General features: G+C 40.1%; 1 protein-coding gene across 5 annotated transcripts in view; it reads left to right on the forward strand.

Moving 5' to 3' along the window:
- The window catches only part of LOC126295208 (histone acetyltransferase KAT2A), a 298,502-nt gene that overhangs the window by 94,384 nt on the left and 184,449 nt on the right, over positions 1 to 19,669 (forward strand). For all 5 annotated transcript variants that reach the window (XM_049987541.1, XM_049987542.1, XM_049987543.1 and 2 more), the window contains 2 exons: positions 6,546 to 6,694; positions 14,382 to 14,519. In XM_049987541.1, coding sequence (XP_049843498.1) covers positions 6,546 to 6,694; positions 14,382 to 14,519 — 287 coding nt within the window. The remainder of the gene's footprint in view (positions 1 to 6,545; positions 6,695 to 14,381; positions 14,520 to 19,669) is intronic.

Here is a 19,669-nt window from a genome sequence, read left to right on the forward strand (position 1 = left end):
GCCATGCGTGATCGATTTCAGGAGCTGCAGCAGTCTCACCTCAAGTGCATTCTACAGTGCGGCATTTTAAAGACATTTTATTTATTCTAGTACATTTTGGCACATAGAAAGTAGCTCATATATTAGAAAGTATTGACAACACAGAGAAAAAAAATTGTTGCAGTTTATAACATCCCAGCTCCTCCACCAAATTATAACATCCCAGCTCCTCCACCAAATTATAACATCCCAGCTCCTCCACCAAATTATAACATTTCGGCTCCTCAACACCAAATTAAAATGTTGCATTAGGAGGTGTCTGCTTCGTGCAAAAGGTCTTGAGTTCATATTGACGACAACAAGTAATTCTTCATTACAGACGTTTATTTACAAACAGAACTGACAGACTTCACAGACTCAACAACTGACTCTCAGAGCTAACCGCACTGCATATCCGAACTGAACTGGCAACTGACAACTCCTAGGTGTATTAATATCTTTCCAAACAATGAGAGTCTTTGACAATGTTTTGTTTACAATACAATAGCAATTCACGATCTAAAACTAAATTAGACACTACAGAATTTTAGTACAGATTAAAGTAACCAAAAGGATCAGTACATATAAATTCCCACAAGCATAATTTCCAAATAGATTTTATAACATTTTTCTACCAGCTTCTGGATAACCTTCACCAGATTTGTACCGATGTTTCCAGAAATATCTTGACATTTGATTCTGGATATTTCTTGAGTGATTTAGAACAACTATTTATATGTAAAATGATTTAAATCGTGTTTCAAAACGTAAATAAATCTTTTTAGCAATATTTCTTGATACAAATCGTCTTTCGAAATTAGGTTGTGAAACAGTTTTCACAAGTTTTCGTATTTTTGCGATCATAATATAGAATTTCTCCATAGAAAGTTCCAGAAGTGTGCATTAAACGTTCATTTACAGACTTTCTCTTTAGCTGGTGAGTTTTTAAAAGTATCTTGTCCATATTATACGAAATAATTTAGCTCAAAACTGATGATTTATACAATTAATCAGAGCTACAGCAAACAGTGAGTCTTTCTTTTACAAAATGAAATATAATTACAGAATTGAATGAAAATAGGTTACTAACACTAATATATATTTACATTAATTCTATTTTTGTTCTTTCTGTGCAAAATGTCCTAATATTGACACAGTACGATATTTAAACATCACCAAAGTTTCCCTTTACATTTTGCATATCTGTATCGACATCCCCTAAAAGTCTACAGTATCGAATACTTCAATATGTCCCGATATGTCCTGTAATGTTAAAAGTTGCTGGCGGTTTGTACACTATGTACTCATAAATTTCACAAAAGAAAAATCACGTAATACCTGTAAAATCAAATGACTGTGTGGCATTGATGGCTGGGAGGCCCCAACCGGGGAAGTTCGGCTGCCGGGTTGCAAGTCTTAGTTCAGGTGACACCGCATTGGGCGACTTGTGTGTCGGCGATCATAAAATGACGAGGACGATACCCTGTCCACGAGTGGAGAAAATCTCCATCCTGGCCAGGAATCAAATCCATGCCCACTGCACGGTAGGCAAACACGTTACTGCCCAGCTGAGTGGGCAGACACACAGTACCTGTAAAACAATAGACATAACACAGTGGGTAATAACTGACAGTAATGAACATAGCTGCACACTTTCCTCTGTTGTGTGGGCCCACCTCCGACGGCTCTCTGGAACGAAGATCCATTCCCCCATTTCTGGCATGGCCGTAGGTGCTGATGTCACCATGGATCCAGTTGGTATCTCCAACACCTTGAGATGCCATTTTGCAGAAGTTTTGAGCTCTTCCCACTATCACCCTGCCTTCATCCATTGGAAACAAGTGGAGGGGGCTCGGGCGATGCCCTTCTCTTCTCCGAATCGTGAGTGCTACAGTGCCTCCTTCACTATGAGGGAGCTAGATCGTGCTCTCAGCTCGTCCCGGTCCTCTGCCCCAGGGCCAGACACTATCCACATTCGGATGTTGCAGCACCTCTCTCTTGCAGGCGAGATCTTTCTGCTCAACACGTGTAACTGCATCCGGGCTGACGGCACATTTCCTGGCCGCTGGCATGAAGCCACTGTCGTACCCATACCTAAGCCTGCTAAGGACAAAAACCTTCCTTCTAGCTACTGCACCATCTCTCTTACCAGCTGCGTTCGCAAGGTGAGGGAACGTATGATTCGTGCCCGGCTGGGGAGGTGACTCTAGTCTCGCCATTTACTCACGAATGCACAGTGTGGATTTTGGGCACGGCGTTGTGCAGTTGACCATCTCGTTACTTTGTCTATCTATGTCATGAATGGTTTTCTGTGGAAATCCCAGACTGTGGCAGTGTTTTTCGATTTGGAGAGGGCCTACGACACCTGCTGGAGAACTGGTATCCTCTGTAATCTTTATGCGCGGGGCTTCCGTGGGCTTCTGCTCTGTTTTCTTCAGGCATTTTTACAAGGTGCGTGTGGGTTCTTCCTTGTCTGAAACCTTTATTCAGGAAAATGGTGTGCTTCAGGGTTCTGTCCTGAGCGTCATCCTCTTTGCTATCGTCATTAACGCTATGATGGCCCTTCTTCCACTGGGCATCTCCAGCTCCATTTTTGTTGACAATTTTCCCATCTATTGCAGTTCTCCACAGACATGTCTCACTGAGCGGCCTCTTCAGCACTGTATTGATCGCCGCCACTCGTGGACCATCGCCAATGGCTTTCTCTTTTCCACTGGCAAAACTGTCTACATGAATTTCTGGCGACGCAAATGGTTTCTCCCACCATCTCTCCATCTTGGGCCTGTTGCCCTTCCGTTCATTGACAGTGTGAAATTCCTGGGGCTCATGCTTAGTAGGAAACTCTCTTAGTCCTCCCATATCTCTTACCTCGCAGCCCGCTGTACGCAGTCCCTCAGTGTCCTACGTGTCCTCAATGGTACTTATTGGGGTGCCGATCGAACTACCCTCCTCCGTTTGCACTGGTCCCTTGTCCATTCTAAACTCAACTATGGGTGCTTTGTTTATGCATCTGCATGCCCATCCATTGTATGCTGTCTCAACTCTATCCATCATCGTGACATCCGTTTGGCCATGGGCACCTTTTATACCAGCTCAGTTGAGAGTCTGTATGCTGGAGCTGCTGAGCTACCACTGTCCTGCCTCTGTGACTTTCTCCTCAGCAGCTATGCATGCATGCATGCCGTTTGTCTGCCATGTGTGGCTACCCGTCTTATGCCTCCTTCTTTGATTATTCCTTTGATCGTCAGTATGGGGCTCATCGCTCTTCTCTGGTACCTCCTGGAGTCCGCTTTTGTCGCTTGCTACGGCGGCTTAACTTCACGCTACCTGCAACTTTCCCAGTGGGTTTGAATCCTTCACCACCTTGGCTTCGTGAAGTGGTCCATGTAAACGCTTGCCTTCATCTACTTCGCAAGGACACTACTCCAGCCTTGGTGTATCACCTTCAGCTTCACAATCTTCACATGGAACTTAGCGACAGTACCTTTGTATACACTGATGGCTCTTGGATTGACCTGTGTCTTTCAGCATCAGCTTCTGGCCCAATCTTCAGTATTTACAGCCGAGCTTTTCACCTTGTATCAGGCCACAGAGGACATCCGAAGACACATTCTTCCCAATTGCGTCCTCTGTTCAGACTCACTCAGTGTTTTCCAAAGTCTCTGTGCGCTGTACACTGTTCATCCCTTAGTGCAGCAGATCCAGGAAAACTGTCACTTGCTCACTCTTGGTGAAGCCAATGTCATGTTTATGTGGGTTCTGGTCATGTCAGTCTACCCGGAAACGAGGCTGCTGAAGCTGCTGCCAAGGCTGCAGTCCTCGTACCTCAGCCTGCGAGTACCTCTATTCCCTCCGATGATATCTGTGTTGCTGTCTATCAGGAGGTGGTGTCCTTAGGCATCGCCAATGGCCTTCCCTTCAGCTTATTAAGCCTCTTCTGGCACCTTGGATGACCTCTCGGCCCTCCCGCCAGGAGGAGATTATTTTAACTTGGCTGCATATTGGGCACTGCCATTTTAGCCATTGTCATTTGCTCAGAGGTGCTGCCACACCACTTTGTATGCATTGCACCCAAATTTTAAGTTCCTGCCACTTCGTGCTGGAATGCCCTGTTTTTACCAATTTATGTTCCAGCTTGGGTTTGCCATCTGATTTATAAACCATTTTAGCTAACTACACATGGGCTGTTGACCACATTTTACTCTCTATCCACCAAAGCAATATGGCTAAGGCCATTTAATTTTTAATTTTGGACCTCCATTTTTTGTATGATGTTTTCTTTTATCCTGTTTTTAGCGGTCTCCTATTCTGTCCATTGGGACTGACATATAGTCATTTCCCACGTCTCTGTGTTTGTGTCCTATAGTTTTGACTTGGGCACATATGGTGCCAGTTGTTTTTTGCGCCCTAAAACAAAACAAAACAAACAAACAAGACCATCTATCAAATCTTTTATTTTGGAGCTTTAAGAAGATTGCGCAACAGTGTTCGTCAAAAAAGACCTGATTTGTGGCAGACAGGAGACTGGCTCTACCACCACACAAAGCCACCACTGTCAAGAAAGTCTTTGGTTAAAAATGGCACGGTTCCGCTGCCCAATGCGCCATACTCACTTGACCCGGCTCCGAGAGACTTTCTCTCATTTCCGTATACAAAAAGGGGCATGAAAGCACAGTGATTTGACAACATTGAAGAAGTCAGTAAAAATGAGGGAGGAGCCATCAGCCATTGCTAAAGGTCACTACAAAAAATGTCTCAGAACAGTGGAAGCATCAGTAGGACAGATGTTGTAAAGGAGAGTATTTTCAATGAGATAAGGATGTTTTGTAAACAATTTGAAAATGTATAGCTTTTAAAAAATAATTCGCCTTTCTGTTTGGGTACCTTCTCGTATCTATCTGCTTAAATGTTTCCATACAGATATCACTGGATTTGCAAACTCGCAAGCAGCCTTTCAGACTGATTTTTTGGAGCTACAAGTGAAATACTCTCACTTGTTCAACAAGTTCTTCAGTCACTCTTGTTTGTTCCATACTTTTCCTTTTGCACTCAGGTATGCAAAGAAAACTGTTTGCAGTGCTCTTTCATTTGATGGATCATTTATGATTGTAAGTTGAATGTAACAACTGCTACAAAGCCTCAAAACCCAAATACACATTTTGAAACTCCCTGTATATTTGTTTTATATTATAAGCAGAATCTATGCAAAACTGAAATCTACATAAAAGTGAGAATGACTGCTTATTGTTTCCTATCACTGCGGCGCGTGGTGTAGCCCTCTCATCGTGGTAGGCACTGCCACACTGCTGATACCTCTGCTGAAATTTACATTTATGTGGGTTGGCAGCTCATTTGTTGTGCCAATGCATAGCTTCCAGCCAAGTTTGGAATCCCAAATCCACGGGGCAGTGGTGTAGTAACCTCCTGGTCCACCTTGCAAGAGCTCCATCAATCCACTTCACAATATGTGGTAGAAATGTGAGTGGGGAAAAATAGACAGGTCAGAGAATAAAAGATAGAGTCCCTACCACAAATGACACACTTAACTTTCCACTCCTATTAACTTTTGCATGATGTTTTGCCAGTAATCTCTGCCTTGTTTATTATGCTAACCTTCGCCTTTAATCTCTCAGGTTTTCAAATCTCATCCAGCTCAGTCCGCAACTACGTCTTTCCTTCTGTGTCCTGTCTAGTAAGTTTGCCCTGACATTAGGTTGTGGGCAACTTTTCCGAAATTCTCCTCCCCCTTCAACCCCTCCACAAGGAGGATGAGCACTGCCTTCAAAAGCTTGCACATTCTATTAACTTTTTTTGTTTTCCCCCCGCCGTCACTTGGTGAGTAGATATTTTGTCTATCGAGTTATATTTTCACAAATTGATTAGTTTTGTTAACAATCGACTTGGTATTATAAATTGTTGTTTGAATTAAATGGGTTTGCTTTTGCTATTTTACACCAGTTGTACGGAATTTACTATATGTGCCACTTTTTTCTTTTTCCCCACAGTTGTGATTTTTTCATGATAGAACAGCTTTAACATTTCCAAAATTTGAAGTTATTACATTACTTATAATTTTCTCCGGTATTATGAATTACTTTGTTAATATCAGGCTTCAACAATTGGCTGTATGGCTGTAAATTATTTACCACAGACTGCAATATTGAATTATTTTCCCTTTCAAATTAATATTACAATTTGTGATGAATCTGAAATTTAATTGATGTATATTTTTATCAGAAATTATGAATTTAGACAATCAGTAGATTCAAGTTTTAAATGATTTGAAATACTCTGGAAGATAATTGAACTTCATAATTAATTGAAAGACAATGCGGAGACTGAGGAGAGATATTTCAAATGTGAAATATACGTACGTATCGGGTTGTACATTAAGTTTTGTGTATCATCTTCTACAGTACTGCTTGATGTCGGTGGTTACACTACAGTATAAATCAGATTCGTCAAATATGTTACAGCTGTCAGTGAGCATTTACGCAAAACGTCATTTAGTGCGTGTTTGTGTGCAGAGACCCACGTGAGCCACTTGCAGCCTCCGCTGTCTATGGAGGAGGTGAACCAGCTGCTGGGGATGGTGGTGGACGTGGAGAACATCTTCATGAGCATGCACCGCGAGGAGGACGCTGACACCAAGCGTGTCTACTACTACCTCTTCAAGGTGGGAACCTAGCCTCTCCTGCTTGTCTGTCTCTACGGTATACCTTCCCTGTCTGAGACTCACAAGGAGACCACCTCAGTATTTTCCTACTTGAGTGTCACTGTCAAAGATGCCAATTTTCTAAAGCAGTATTATAAACTTCTTCAAAACATTAAAAAATTCAACTTTGAATATTTGAAGATAGGCACTATTAAGTTCACACACAAAAAAAAAAAAAAAAAAAAAAATCCAGGCTTTCAACAGAAACATGTGACTATGTGTACTATACTGGGCTTGTAATTCCCAGGCCTTGGCTCATTTCTGACTAGATGTAATGTTTTTTTTTTTTTTGTTTTTATTTACTTGCATTCTATGTGTAATATCAAATTCAAATGGCAGTTAACACCTCATAAGTTAAAACCTCTGGGCTGAGAGGCCGCCGTCAATCTGTAAAACTTCTTCCTGATGTTTCGTTGCCAACTGAGTCAATGACTGGCTGCCACACCGTGGAGGTGCCGTTAATTAGAGCACATAAAGGGCACCACCATACATCACGTATGGCCGACTGTAGGTCTATCTCTGACAACTGTCATTATTCTCGATTGAAGATAGTCAATTGTCACATCATTGGTGCAAAGTTGACCGCCATACCTTGTCCTTCCTCTTTCCTCTTATAATTATATTGGTGTTTCTGAGTTTCTATAGATTCCCTACATATAAATGAACATATAAATGATGCCCTCGCTAGCACACTCCACTCACTAAATTTTATTTCGTGATCACTGTCTATAAAAATATGGGTTCTAAAACCGATGGATGGTTGTGTGTGGTGCACACATTTCTGTCCATGCAAACTTGCCAGCTGGTATGAAATACTTATCATCCAATTTTAAGAAAACTATTTGGTGAAAATACTTGGTTTTTGCACTTCGTGCAGTCTGATATCTTCACTCAGTAAAGGTTTGAATTTTTTTTCATTAAATGCCATAGTTACTGTGCTGTGTCAAATTAAATAAACTTTGTCCAACATTTTAAAAATGTTGCATAAACGTTGTGTGTGGTTGATTTTAGCTCGTGGATTGCAGTGAATGAAATATAGATAAGATATTAAAATTTTATTTAAAATTGGGATTAGAATGATATTTCGTTCTCAAGATATTGTGTTTTATACCTGACAGATTGCTGCACACAACACCCCTGTTTACATACTTGGCCATCGCAAATTGTGTGGTCGTAATGATATCTCATAAATGATTCTAGATATCAAAATGAGTTTTTAGAAATGGTAGCATGCAATGAGGCACATAGGTTGTATGATAAATACTCAGAACTTTTGTATTGTCCAAGATATGGAAGTAACTTGTCCACAGCTGTGTGACGGTGTTGGCTTTAGAGCAATACGAATGTACATAGTGATGCAGGAAAGCCCAAGCGGCTCCCATAAACATGTCCACAGTTCCTGGCAGAATGTGTATACCCATCCACAGCAGTGAAAGAATCAATTAAAATGATACTACCATATAAAGGCTTTTAACTTCTGTGACTGTGTTGTTAGAGAGTCAATAGAGATTCAAGTAATGGAGGTACTAATCAATCAAGATAGTTCCTACATCGTTGGTAAGGCCTGGGAACCTGCAACTGCAGAGTTGCCACCAGTGTGTGTCCCAGAGTGCAAACTGCAGGTAACCTGTCAACACAAGGTAGTGACAACCCATCCCTGCCTCTTGGCACAGATTCTGGACAGAATGGGAGATTGTGGGGGGGGGGGGGGGGGGGGGTGCAAACACAAATTAAAAAATGAAATACTTTTTTATTTCTAGACACTATGAAAAGAAACAAATACAACATTAAAAACTGCATTATTGATATATACATAACTTGTTCATTTAATCAGAAGACATTTTGCATTATTGTACAAAATTTTAAGAAAGGTGCTGGTTTAGTTTAAAAAATTATGAATCAGTGATTTTAATTAACATTTCAATATGATAAAAGTAAAAAAAGTTGCACCTAGCAAGAAGAATTGAACTAGCAACCTTGTGATTACAAAATTAGAATTTTATGCATGCAACTAACAAAGGATCTGTCAAAATACCCGAATATTTTGCTATAATTTCTGTTGACCTCACTGTGGATACTTGGTGAAACATGGTTACAGGGGGAAAACACACTTTTTTGCCGATTATTTTATTAATTATATTTTGTATTTTATTTTTTAATGCTGCCAGTGTTGGTACAGAGCTATTTGTTGTTAGGTTTCCCAGTACAATGTTCCAATTAATGATATAAATTTGCACAAGTAATCAAATGATGCCAGTAACAGTGTCTTTTGCACATTTGTGTGATGCAATGACACCAATTCCAAACAAATTCTCATTTATCAAATCATGACCTCTGATTTATTAGTCAGTCATAGTGTTGCCTAGGTCTTGATCTGTTGATTTTTTAGAATGATTGATGTGTTATATAACTCATCCTTCCACTTAATATTTTCACCCCACAATTTAAGATATTCTGTACAATCTTTCTGAAAAAGGTTTATTTATTTATTTTAATTTTTTATTAGTACAACACCAGCCTACCCCCATTTATAACTATTCGAACTTCCAAGTATAGAACAGGTTGAGACTTCTGATTACTTAATAGATGAATTAGTGTGCTACTTACTTGATGATAAGCATATAACTGAGAAAAACATTAGAAAAGGGTGGAAATTTTGTTCCGAGTTGTTGGAAGCTGCTAACAGCTCTCATTATTAAACAGTGGGTAATTATAGTCTGGATAGTTTGTGCTCCATTTTAGGCTAAAGCTAGGTCTTCCACTCATTTTGATGTTTGACATAATATTTCCTGAAGTAAGTGTCATACAATGATATAATTATTCAGGTATGTTCAGTGACATACATAGACACTGTCGGCAAAGTGTGTTGTGAATAGAGTCGGTAGTAAAGAAGCAATAAATTAAAATGCCATGCTTGATGCTGAGGTTTTTCTGTATGAACTCCAAAAATGTAGTAAATGATAAACTTTTTCCCTGTCATCATCATCATCATCATCATCTGTAGCTTGTCAGTGAGAAAAGTTTTTTTAAGGTTTGAAATTATATGTAAAGTTTGTTGTAAGTTGCAAGATGATCTCAGTCTCAAATACTGGATGAATATACTGTGGCTATTTGCGCACCAACAGTGATGCTGCTTTGACACACACACACACACACACACACACACACACACACACACACACACAGTTCCTAACTGTAGTACTGTCCTTGTTGTGTTAAACTTTTAACATAAGATTACATGTCTAATGAGTAGAATGTCACAGCATTTTAAATTTAGTCAATGATTCAATGAAATGTTAAAAATCAAGCTTTTGTTGCCCCTTGCAGCCATTAGATACACAATCTGCAACTGGGGTCATGAATTATGAACTGGGTTAATCAATTAGAAATACAGATTTTGGGCATTTTGTGTGTTCTATTAAAGTTCCTGTCCCAACTGGTTACCATGAATTGGAAGTAATGATATCCAGTGAAATACGGTTTCTTTTCTTTCACTTAATAATGAGTTTTCATTAGATACAATTTCGATGATGAAATCAATATTTTTTTCCCCTTGTACTGATACATGTTGATTATTAATAATGGTGCTCTCTCTTTTTAACTCTTTTTTTAAATGGAGAGTCTGGCTTGTAATGTGAGAGCAATATTCAAATTTTTAATTTCATCTGGATATGGAATTGGGCAGTACTTTAAATCTGCTGAAAGTTGACAGTGGATCTACAATCAATTACTCATAAAAGTGACTAGTTCTTGGCTTATTCTCTGCAAGTTAAATGGTTGTCTTAGATATTTGATAAGCTGTTATGCTGCTTTACGAGTTCCTGAATCATGACAACACTCCCACACACATTGCTCTCTGTGTTCGCCAGTTTTTGGCCATCATGAACATCACGATCTCTACCCACAGGCCCTATTCAACAGATTTATCTCCCTCTGACTTCTTCCTGTTCCAAAGGATGAAAGGGGACTCTTAAAGGAAAGCGGTTTGACTATGACAACATAATATGCAATGTTATGACTGCACTAGCAGATATTAATAGGCATGAATTCAAAAATGGGTAGATTCCCAGTTGATGAGTTTAAATATATCAGGATGAAATGTGTAATCAGAAAGTAAGAAGAGTGTCTAATAACAAAAGCTGTGAAACTTCCTTTTAGATTAAAACTGTGGCTAGAATGGGACTTTCAAAACTTGCTCTTTTGTAAGGAAAGTTTACTCTTCTGATCAAAGATGCGTGGAAACAGGGTTGTAAAAACTATGGGGAAGTAAATCTTTTTCACTGATATGTAGCGACTCCTCATTGCGGATAAGTAACAAAAACAACAAATTAAAATTGATAAAATCTTCTCGGGCTTCCATCTGGCTGGCTGCATTGAAATTGTGTGACTTTTGAATCTGTCACTCTCAACATCTTCTGGTGAAGTATTGAGATAACATAGACATATACACTATGTGGACAACAGTATCTGGACACCACCAAAAACAAACGTTTTTCATATTAGGTGCATTGTGCTGCCACCTACTGCCAGGTACTCCATATCAGCAACCTCAGTAGCCATTAGACATCGTGAGAGAACAGAATGAAGTGCCCTGTGGAACTCATGGACTTAGAATGTGGTCAGGTGATTGGGTTTCATTTGTGTCATATGTCTGTACGTGAGATTTCCACGCTCCTAAACATACCTAGATCCACTGTTTCTGATGCGATAGTGAAGTGGAAACGTGAAGGGACATGTACAGCAGAAAAGCGTACAGGCCAACCTCGTCTGTTGACTGATAGAAACCGCCAACAGTTGAAGAGGGTCTTAATGTGTAATAGGCAGACATCTATCCAGAACATCACACAGGAATTCCAAACTGCATCAGGATCCACCGCGAGAACGATGACAGTTAGGCAGGAGGTGAGAAAACTTGGATTTCATAGTCGAGCCACACATCACGCAGGTAAATGCCAAATGATGCCTCGCTTGGTGTAAGGAGTGTAAACATTGGATGATTGAACAGTGGAAAAACGTTGTGTGGAGTGGCGAATCACAGTACACAATGTGGCGATCCAATGGCAGGGTTTGGGTATGGCGAATGCCCAGTGAACGTCATCTGAGAGTGTGTGTAGTGCCAACAGTAAAATTAGCAGGCGGTGGTGGTATGCTGTGGTTGTGTTTTTCATGGAGGGGGCTTACACCCCTTGTTGTTTTGCATGGCACTATCACAGCAGAGGCCTACATTGGTGTTTTAAGCACCTTCTTGCTTCCCACTGTTGAAGACCAATTCGGGAATGCGATCGCATCTTTCAACACGATCAAGCACCTGTTCATAATCCACAGCCTGTGGCGGAGTGGTTACACTGCAATAACATCCCTGTAATGGGCTGGTTTCCACAGAGTCCTGACCTGAATCCTATAGAACACCTTTGGGACATTATGGAATGCCGACTTTGTGCCAGGCCTCATTGACTGACATCGATACCTCTCCTCAGTGCAGCACTCCATGAAGAATGGGCTGTTATTCACCAAGAAACATTCCAGCACGTGGTTGAACGTATGCCACTGAGAGTGGAAGCTGTCATCAAGGCTAAGGGTGGGCCAGCACAATATTGAATTCCAGCATTCCCAATGGAGGATGCCACGAACTTGTAAGTCATTTTCAGCCAGGCGTCTGGATGTTTTTCATCACATCCTATGGAAAGTAATTCTTAGTACACCACACCGTTGCCGTTCGGGCAGATGCATAACATTACCTTTTTGGGTGCGCACAATTCTTTGTACAGGAAGCTACTACACCACTAACAATACAGGACAGGAATGGTTGGTGTGTTCGTGAGCCAGTTGATGTCAAACAAGCAGAGATGCACATATACCCACCCACTGATTTTTGTGATTTTGTCTTAGAGCATGTGGGGCACATGCATCCAGTTTTTTAACCTTCCCCATTGTACACAAATTTGTGTGATGGTGGAATGATCATAGTTCATCACATTTGCCAGTTTTCGAATACACTGATGTGGATCAATTTGAATTAAGGCAAAAAAAAAAAAAAAAAAAAAAAGAGAAAAACCCCTCCATGAAACCCAGGTCTTCCTGAACATGGAGTGTCACTAATTTCAAAACAATCCTCCTTAAAACAAGAAAACCATTTACTAGCTGTGCTCTGTCCAATGGCATTACACCAATACACAGTGCAGATGTTTTCAGCTATCACCCCTCTATCAAACTTAAACAGTTGAATATTTCGAAAATGTTCAGATTTCTTCTCTTGACATTCCATTTTCTAGCACCCAAGTTCTACACACTACTTTCAAATGATGAAATGTAAACTGAAACAGTGGAAAATCCAGTTCAGTATATTAACACTATTAGGAAAAAAAGGGTAGATTGATACTCAACATAGAGACAACCTGTTGAGTTGTGGCAAGCACAATGAAAAGACTATTACACATTATAGGTTTCACCCAAAGACTTCTTCAACAAAGAAAACACATACACAAATACTAACAAAGAGATAGAGGGGCTGGCCAGTACTTACCTCAGCTCAGTACAGCCGATAGAAACACAAAAAACAACCGAAAATTTAAGTTCCTAGCTTTCGGAATAAATGTTCCTTCATCAGAGAGGAGAGACGGGAAAGAAAGGGAAGAAGGGAAAGTGGATTTAGTTACTCACAACCCAGGTTATGAAGCAACAGGGAAAGGAAAGCAGGGAGGGTAGCAAGGATGGAGGCATGGCTGTCAGAGGGAAGCCAAAGATATTCTACTGTAGGTACTGTGCCAGCTTCAAACCAAAGAGGATGCATACAGAAGTAAAGAGGTATATAGTATAAAGATGTAGGATGAAAAGATGCATGAATGGCTAAAGAGGAAAGGGAAAGAGGAGAAGACTGAAGAGTAAATGGGAGTGAGGTTGTTTAACGTAGGTTCAGTCCAGGGGGATGGCGGGATGAAAGGATGTGCTGGAGTGCAAGTTCCCATCTGCACAGTTCAGAGGGACTGGTGTTGGGTGGGAGAAGCCAAATGGCACATACGGTGTAGCAGGTTCCTAGGTCCCTAGAAATCTCGCATACAGATGTATGACACAAGTGACACCCAATCACCTGACTATGTTCAAGGTGTGAGAGTTTCGCAGAGTGTCCCCTTCTAAAATGTATGGTTTTGGAGGTGTCTGGATACTTTTGATCACATATTGTATATGTGGATATCACTACCTCAAGACTTTTCTCAACTCTCTGTATTCCGCATGACACAGTCCTTTAAACAAAATGTAGTCAAATTAGACATTATGTGTGATTGTGTTACCAGCAGGAGCATGAATGCTACTGCTGACAATGTTGCAACATTACAACAGTTTTGCAACACTACAAGTGTGAGTGCATGTGCATGTACTTGTGTGTGTGTGTGTGTGTGTGTGTGTGTGTGTGTGTGTGGTGCGGGGGTGGGGAGTGTGTGTGTGTGTTCTGATAGCTTTGAAGGAGGACATTTACAAGAGCTTACTGATGTTGTGTTTTATTTGTTTCCTGTTGATCAGACAGTACTTGAGATGTATAGTGAGTTGTTACCTGTAATCGTTTCGTTACGTGTAGTCCACCAAACTCTTTTCATCATGATATTTACATTCTTCATGCCAATTATACTATAGTGTTTGTGACGTGTTGTAGCTGCTACGCAAGTGCATCCTGACGATGACGAAGCCGTCGGTGGAGGGTCCCCTCGGACAGCCGCCATTTGAGCGGCCTAGCATTGCTAAGGCCATCACCAACTTCGTACTGTACAAATTCGGACATCTGCCACAGAGGGTCAGTAAATCTAGAAATATTGATTCATTTACAACCATTATTTATCGTTCTCTGTCAACTTTATAACAGTTTTCATTTTCAGATATAAACATTTTTATCTTTTTGATTAGCAGTTTCAACCATCTCATACAGTACTCCTCAGATTTAGAAATAATAATTAAAATTTCAATATTTTGAGAAGGAAAGATGCTACTCACCGTATAGCAGAGATGCTGAGTCGCAGCTAGGCACAACGAAAACACTTTCACGCTTAAAGCTTTCGGCCAGTGGTCTTAGTCAACAACAACAACAACACACACACACGCACACACACACACACACACACACACACACACACACACACACACACACACACACACACACACACGCCCGCAACTCACACACATGTGTGCAATGCATTGTAACTAATGTGAAATGTGTTCTGCTGCAGACTGTACTGCAGAAAACAAGACTGGGTGTGATGGTGGAACGACGGCTGTGTAGTGCTGGAACGGGAGCAGGGTAGGGGCTGGATGGGTGAGGACAGGGGCTAACAAAGGTTGAGGCCAGGGGGGTTACGGGAATGTAGGATGTGTTGCAGGGAACATTCCCACCTGTGCAATTCCGGGAAGCTGGTGTTGGTGGGAAGGATTCATATGGCACAGGCTGTGAAGCAGTCACTGTAATGGAGGATGTCATGCTTGGCAGCGTGTTCAGCAACAGGGTGGCCAACTTGTTTCTCGGCCGCAGTTTGTCAGGGGCTATTCGTGCAAAGAGACAGCTTGTTGGTTGTCACGCCTACATAGAATGCAGCACAGTGGTTGCAGTTTAGCTTGTAGACCGCGTGACTGAATTCACAGGGAGCCCTGCCTTTGATGGGATAGGTGATGTTAGTGACCGGACTGGAGTAGGTGGTGGTGGTGGTGGTGGTGGTGGTGGTGGTGGTGGGAGGATGTATGGGACAGGTCTTGCATCTAGGTCTATTACAGGGGTAGTAACCATGAGGTAAAGGGTTGGGAGCAGGGGTTGTGTGTAAGGACGGAAGAGTATATTGTGTAGGTTCTGTGGATGGTGGAATACTACTGTGGGAGGGGCGGGAAGGATTGTGGGCAGGACATTTTTTTTTAAATTTCTCTCTTATGTTTCTCTTTTTCCGCTACTCCCCTCCCCTGCGCACCAGTCGCCTCTCCCATCATGGATTGGTGTGTGTGTGTGTGTGTGTGTGTGTGTGTGTGTGTGTGTGTGTGTGTGTGTGTGTGTGTGTGTGCGTGTGTGCGTGTGTGCGTGTGCGTGTGTGTGTGCGTGCGCGCTCCCTATTGTTGACAAAGGCCATAGGCCGAAAGTTTTAAGTGTGAAAATCTTTTGTTGTGCCTATCTGCAACTCAGCATCTCCACTATATGGTGAGTAGCAACTTCCGTTATCATAATATTGTTACAATCCATCCTGGATTTTCCATTGTTTGATAATTCAGATTTCTATACAATTTGACATGTGGCACATGAAATAAATATAATGTGGTGGACAGGGGAGCTGTGCATTGCATTGTAACTAATGTGAAATGTGTTCTGCTGCAGACTGTACTGCAAAAAAAAAAAAAAAAAAAAAAAAACCACTTTTCATTATCACTGTCCAGTAGTTGTGGAAATGATAAAAGTTAAACAGTGGACACTTTTTCTTAAATCTGATGCTAAACTACATCCTTTTTTTAATAAATATGATGGAGTTCTTAATATTAATTGAAAATGTAAATTCTTGTAGTCAGTCATATTTATTATTTATTGTTTCTACTATTTTTGTCAATAAAATGAACAGTAACATAAACATTCTACTGAACACAGGCTCTTTTTCCAGCCCGTGACTGCTAGAAAGGTTTATATTAATGTTGAGCTATGCAACACGAGCATCCACATAACTTTGAGTCTTTTAGTAAAATAGTAATAAGTTTTTTGTTGTTCCATTTTGGACAGCAGGAAACTTTTAATTTTTTTTTGTGGAGGCTCTGTTTTCTGTTATCCACAGTAGATGGTAAGTTAATATTGTTTGCAAACTTGCAGCTGTGACAAACTAGTGTTTCTGAGAGTCGTCCTTTTTTTGTGAAAGTGTCAAATTTACCATAATTTAATAAATTCATGCAGTTCTGAGAATCATAGCTCAGTAATATTCTCAAATAAAATGCAAAGTATTTGTAATATCGTATACCTTGAAGTAGTACTCATGCGATATTTTTAAAAGTTAAATTTAATTCTTTCATGGCTTTTCATACTTCTTGCGAGAAGCACCATTTCAAATGAAATAATAATTATACTGTATTGTTCAGCATTTGCTTTAAAAACTTTATTAGTAATTACTTTTATGGTATCTTCAATGCGAAGCTGTAGAAAATTAAAAAGTAAATAGAAACCGGGGCAACACCCAGGAATCATGACACGGCTGTTGCCGATTGCCTACTGCTTAAGATCCGTGGCAGCCCATCACAACCTAAGTACACAGTGAGCCCAAATATTTATTATTTAATTATCTTTGCTCCACGTTTCATGCTTGATAAACCTTAAAGTTGAAATGAATGTGTAATAAAAAAAAAGGTTCAAGCCAGTGTAAGTTTAATCTGTATGAAAATGGTGTTTTTGCTTGATAAATTAATAAAAGGTTTTAAAAATAGATTAATTATTGTTATATACCTTCATCAAAAACAGACATTTAACTTCAAAATGAATCGTAATTTACTGAAATGCGATATAGGGTTTTTAAGTTACTTGCAGACAAATTGTCACAGTTGGAAAGTTATCCAAAATATACCAAATTTTAACTCAAAAACTTGTAAACGTATAAGAGATAACTTTGGGAAAGTTGTTTTCTTTTACAGTGATTGACTCATGTAAAAATTATTAATGATTCTAAAAAATACAAGGTCAATTTCTTATTTTTCATTCAATATGACATGGAATAGCCTACCCACAACACATACGTGCCTTATTATTTGACATAAGTTCATCTCATGATGCAAGTGTAATTTCCCAGTAGCATAGTGAAAAGTGTAATATAATAAAAATCAGTATTTTGAAGGAAGTATCAACATTGGCTGCAATTGAGGAGTGAAATAATTGGGGCAAAAGTTGAAGATTTGTGCGAGACTGGAACTTGAAACCGAATTTCCTGCTATATGCGAGCGGTCAACTTAACCACTTTGGCTATCCGAGCACACTTTCTGGCCGACCCAAATTCTCAACTTATCCCACACTAGTAAGTGGCATCCCTGTTCATTTACTTTATTTGTGCACAGCATTTCCTGTATATCAGCAACAAGTTCGGACCCCATTGTCGAACCATATTGAGGATATCATTGCAGTCAAGATTTCAGATACACTACATATACTGATGGAGAGAAACCACAACACCAAAAAATGATTAATATAGAGTAATGAAATTTCAGGAATACATTTGTTCAGGTAGCATATTTAACTGATTAACATTGCAAGATCACAGGTTAATGTAAGCATGAGTACTGGGTATTGTGAATGTAAAATACCGGTACTTTAGTTACAGGTGTAACTGACAGAATGTTGAATGCAAGCATTCAAACATGCAAGCATTGTGTTGTACAGGTACTCACTGTCAGTTTGTGGGATGGTGTTCCATATCTGTTGAACTTGGTCAGTCAATGTAGGGATGATTAATGCTGTTTATGTATGTCACTGCAGTTGTTGTCCGATGATGTCCCATATGTGCTCGATTGGAGACGGATCTGGTCATCGAGCAGGACAAGGCAGCATGTCGATACACTGTACAGCATGCTGGGTTACAAAAGTGGTATGGGGGCAAGTGTTATCCTGTTGGAAAACATCCCCCAGAACACTGTTCACAAATAGCATCACAGCAGGTGTGAACACCAGATTGATGTACAGATTTGCAACCAGGGTGTGTGGGATAACCTTCTGCCATACAAATTGCATTCCAGACTACAGGTCCAGGTGTAGGTCAGCTGTGTCTGTAGTTGAATTCTTTTATCTTGGCGGCTCACGCATGCCCGCCCAGATGCGGGAGATTGCTGCGTTGCCAAGTTGCAAACGACGCGCGCGCCAAGAGAAGCAGTGCCATAGTATAGTATAGTTCGCAAACTTACATTTATGGGGGAGCGCACAGTTTATGAAGTAAAGCCACCACGGTCACATTAACCCTTTCGCTGCTACAGAGACGTTCTCCCCGCATTCTGCGCTGTGCGCAATTTTGTCATCACTGCACTGCTCACCTGTGCAGACACATGGTGTTCCCACTGCTTTGACACACTTTTCATTCGATTTAACAAAAACTATTTGGCCCAAAAATTTGATTTTTACACATCTTCTTGACTGATACCTTCCCCCCATAAATGACTTAATTTTGTTTCGATGTTCAACGCAGTATTGTGCAGCATTAAATATAGTAAACCATTGCACAAAATTTTGAAGAGTTTGCAGAGGTAAAAGTCCATAGCGTATACTTACCGTATGGTCAATTTTAGTTGCCACAATGTTGAAAATGAAATGTGGACAACATACCTAAGTTTCATATAAAATTTACTGTATAACAATATATCATTTAATTTAAGTACCAGATAGGTGTCGTATGTAATATTGAGAAATATTCCATCTTTTGCGACTGTAACAAAAGTTTTATTTACACCAGGTGCATTTGGTGCACTTCAGTCAATCAAAAGGAAGTAGATAAAATACATTAATCAAAACTGTGGACTTACAAAAACATTACTACTTGAATATACTGTGTATCAGTGAAGTGCTCTGAGCTATGTCAAATATAATTTTTGTGTGTGGCACACACAAACAGCATTTATTTGCTAAAACACTGATCAGCCGACACAAATGTTAAATATTGTGTTACCGCAGCACAAAACTACGAAAGGTGACTTGGCAATGGAGGAGACAAAATATTGCCCACTGAATATGCTTAAAAAGAGAAAAACGTGTCTGGTTTAAATATGATGCTTATTACAGTTGCAGAAGAGGAATATATTTCAATACCATTGGTAAAACTGTGACTCTGGAACAAAAACAAGAAAGAGAACATGAGTACCATTGTGTATGTTCCTTACCTATCATTGATTGAAGTGCTTTAAAATAAAGCCAAACGCGCCCGGTGTAAATAAAACGTTTATTACAGTCGTGAAAGATGGAAT

The sequence above is a fragment of the Schistocerca gregaria genome, chromosome 11 (assembly GCF_023897955.1).
Source record: "Schistocerca gregaria isolate iqSchGreg1 chromosome 11, iqSchGreg1.2, whole genome shotgun sequence".
NCBI lineage: Eukaryota > Metazoa > Arthropoda > Insecta > Orthoptera > Acrididae > Schistocerca > Schistocerca gregaria.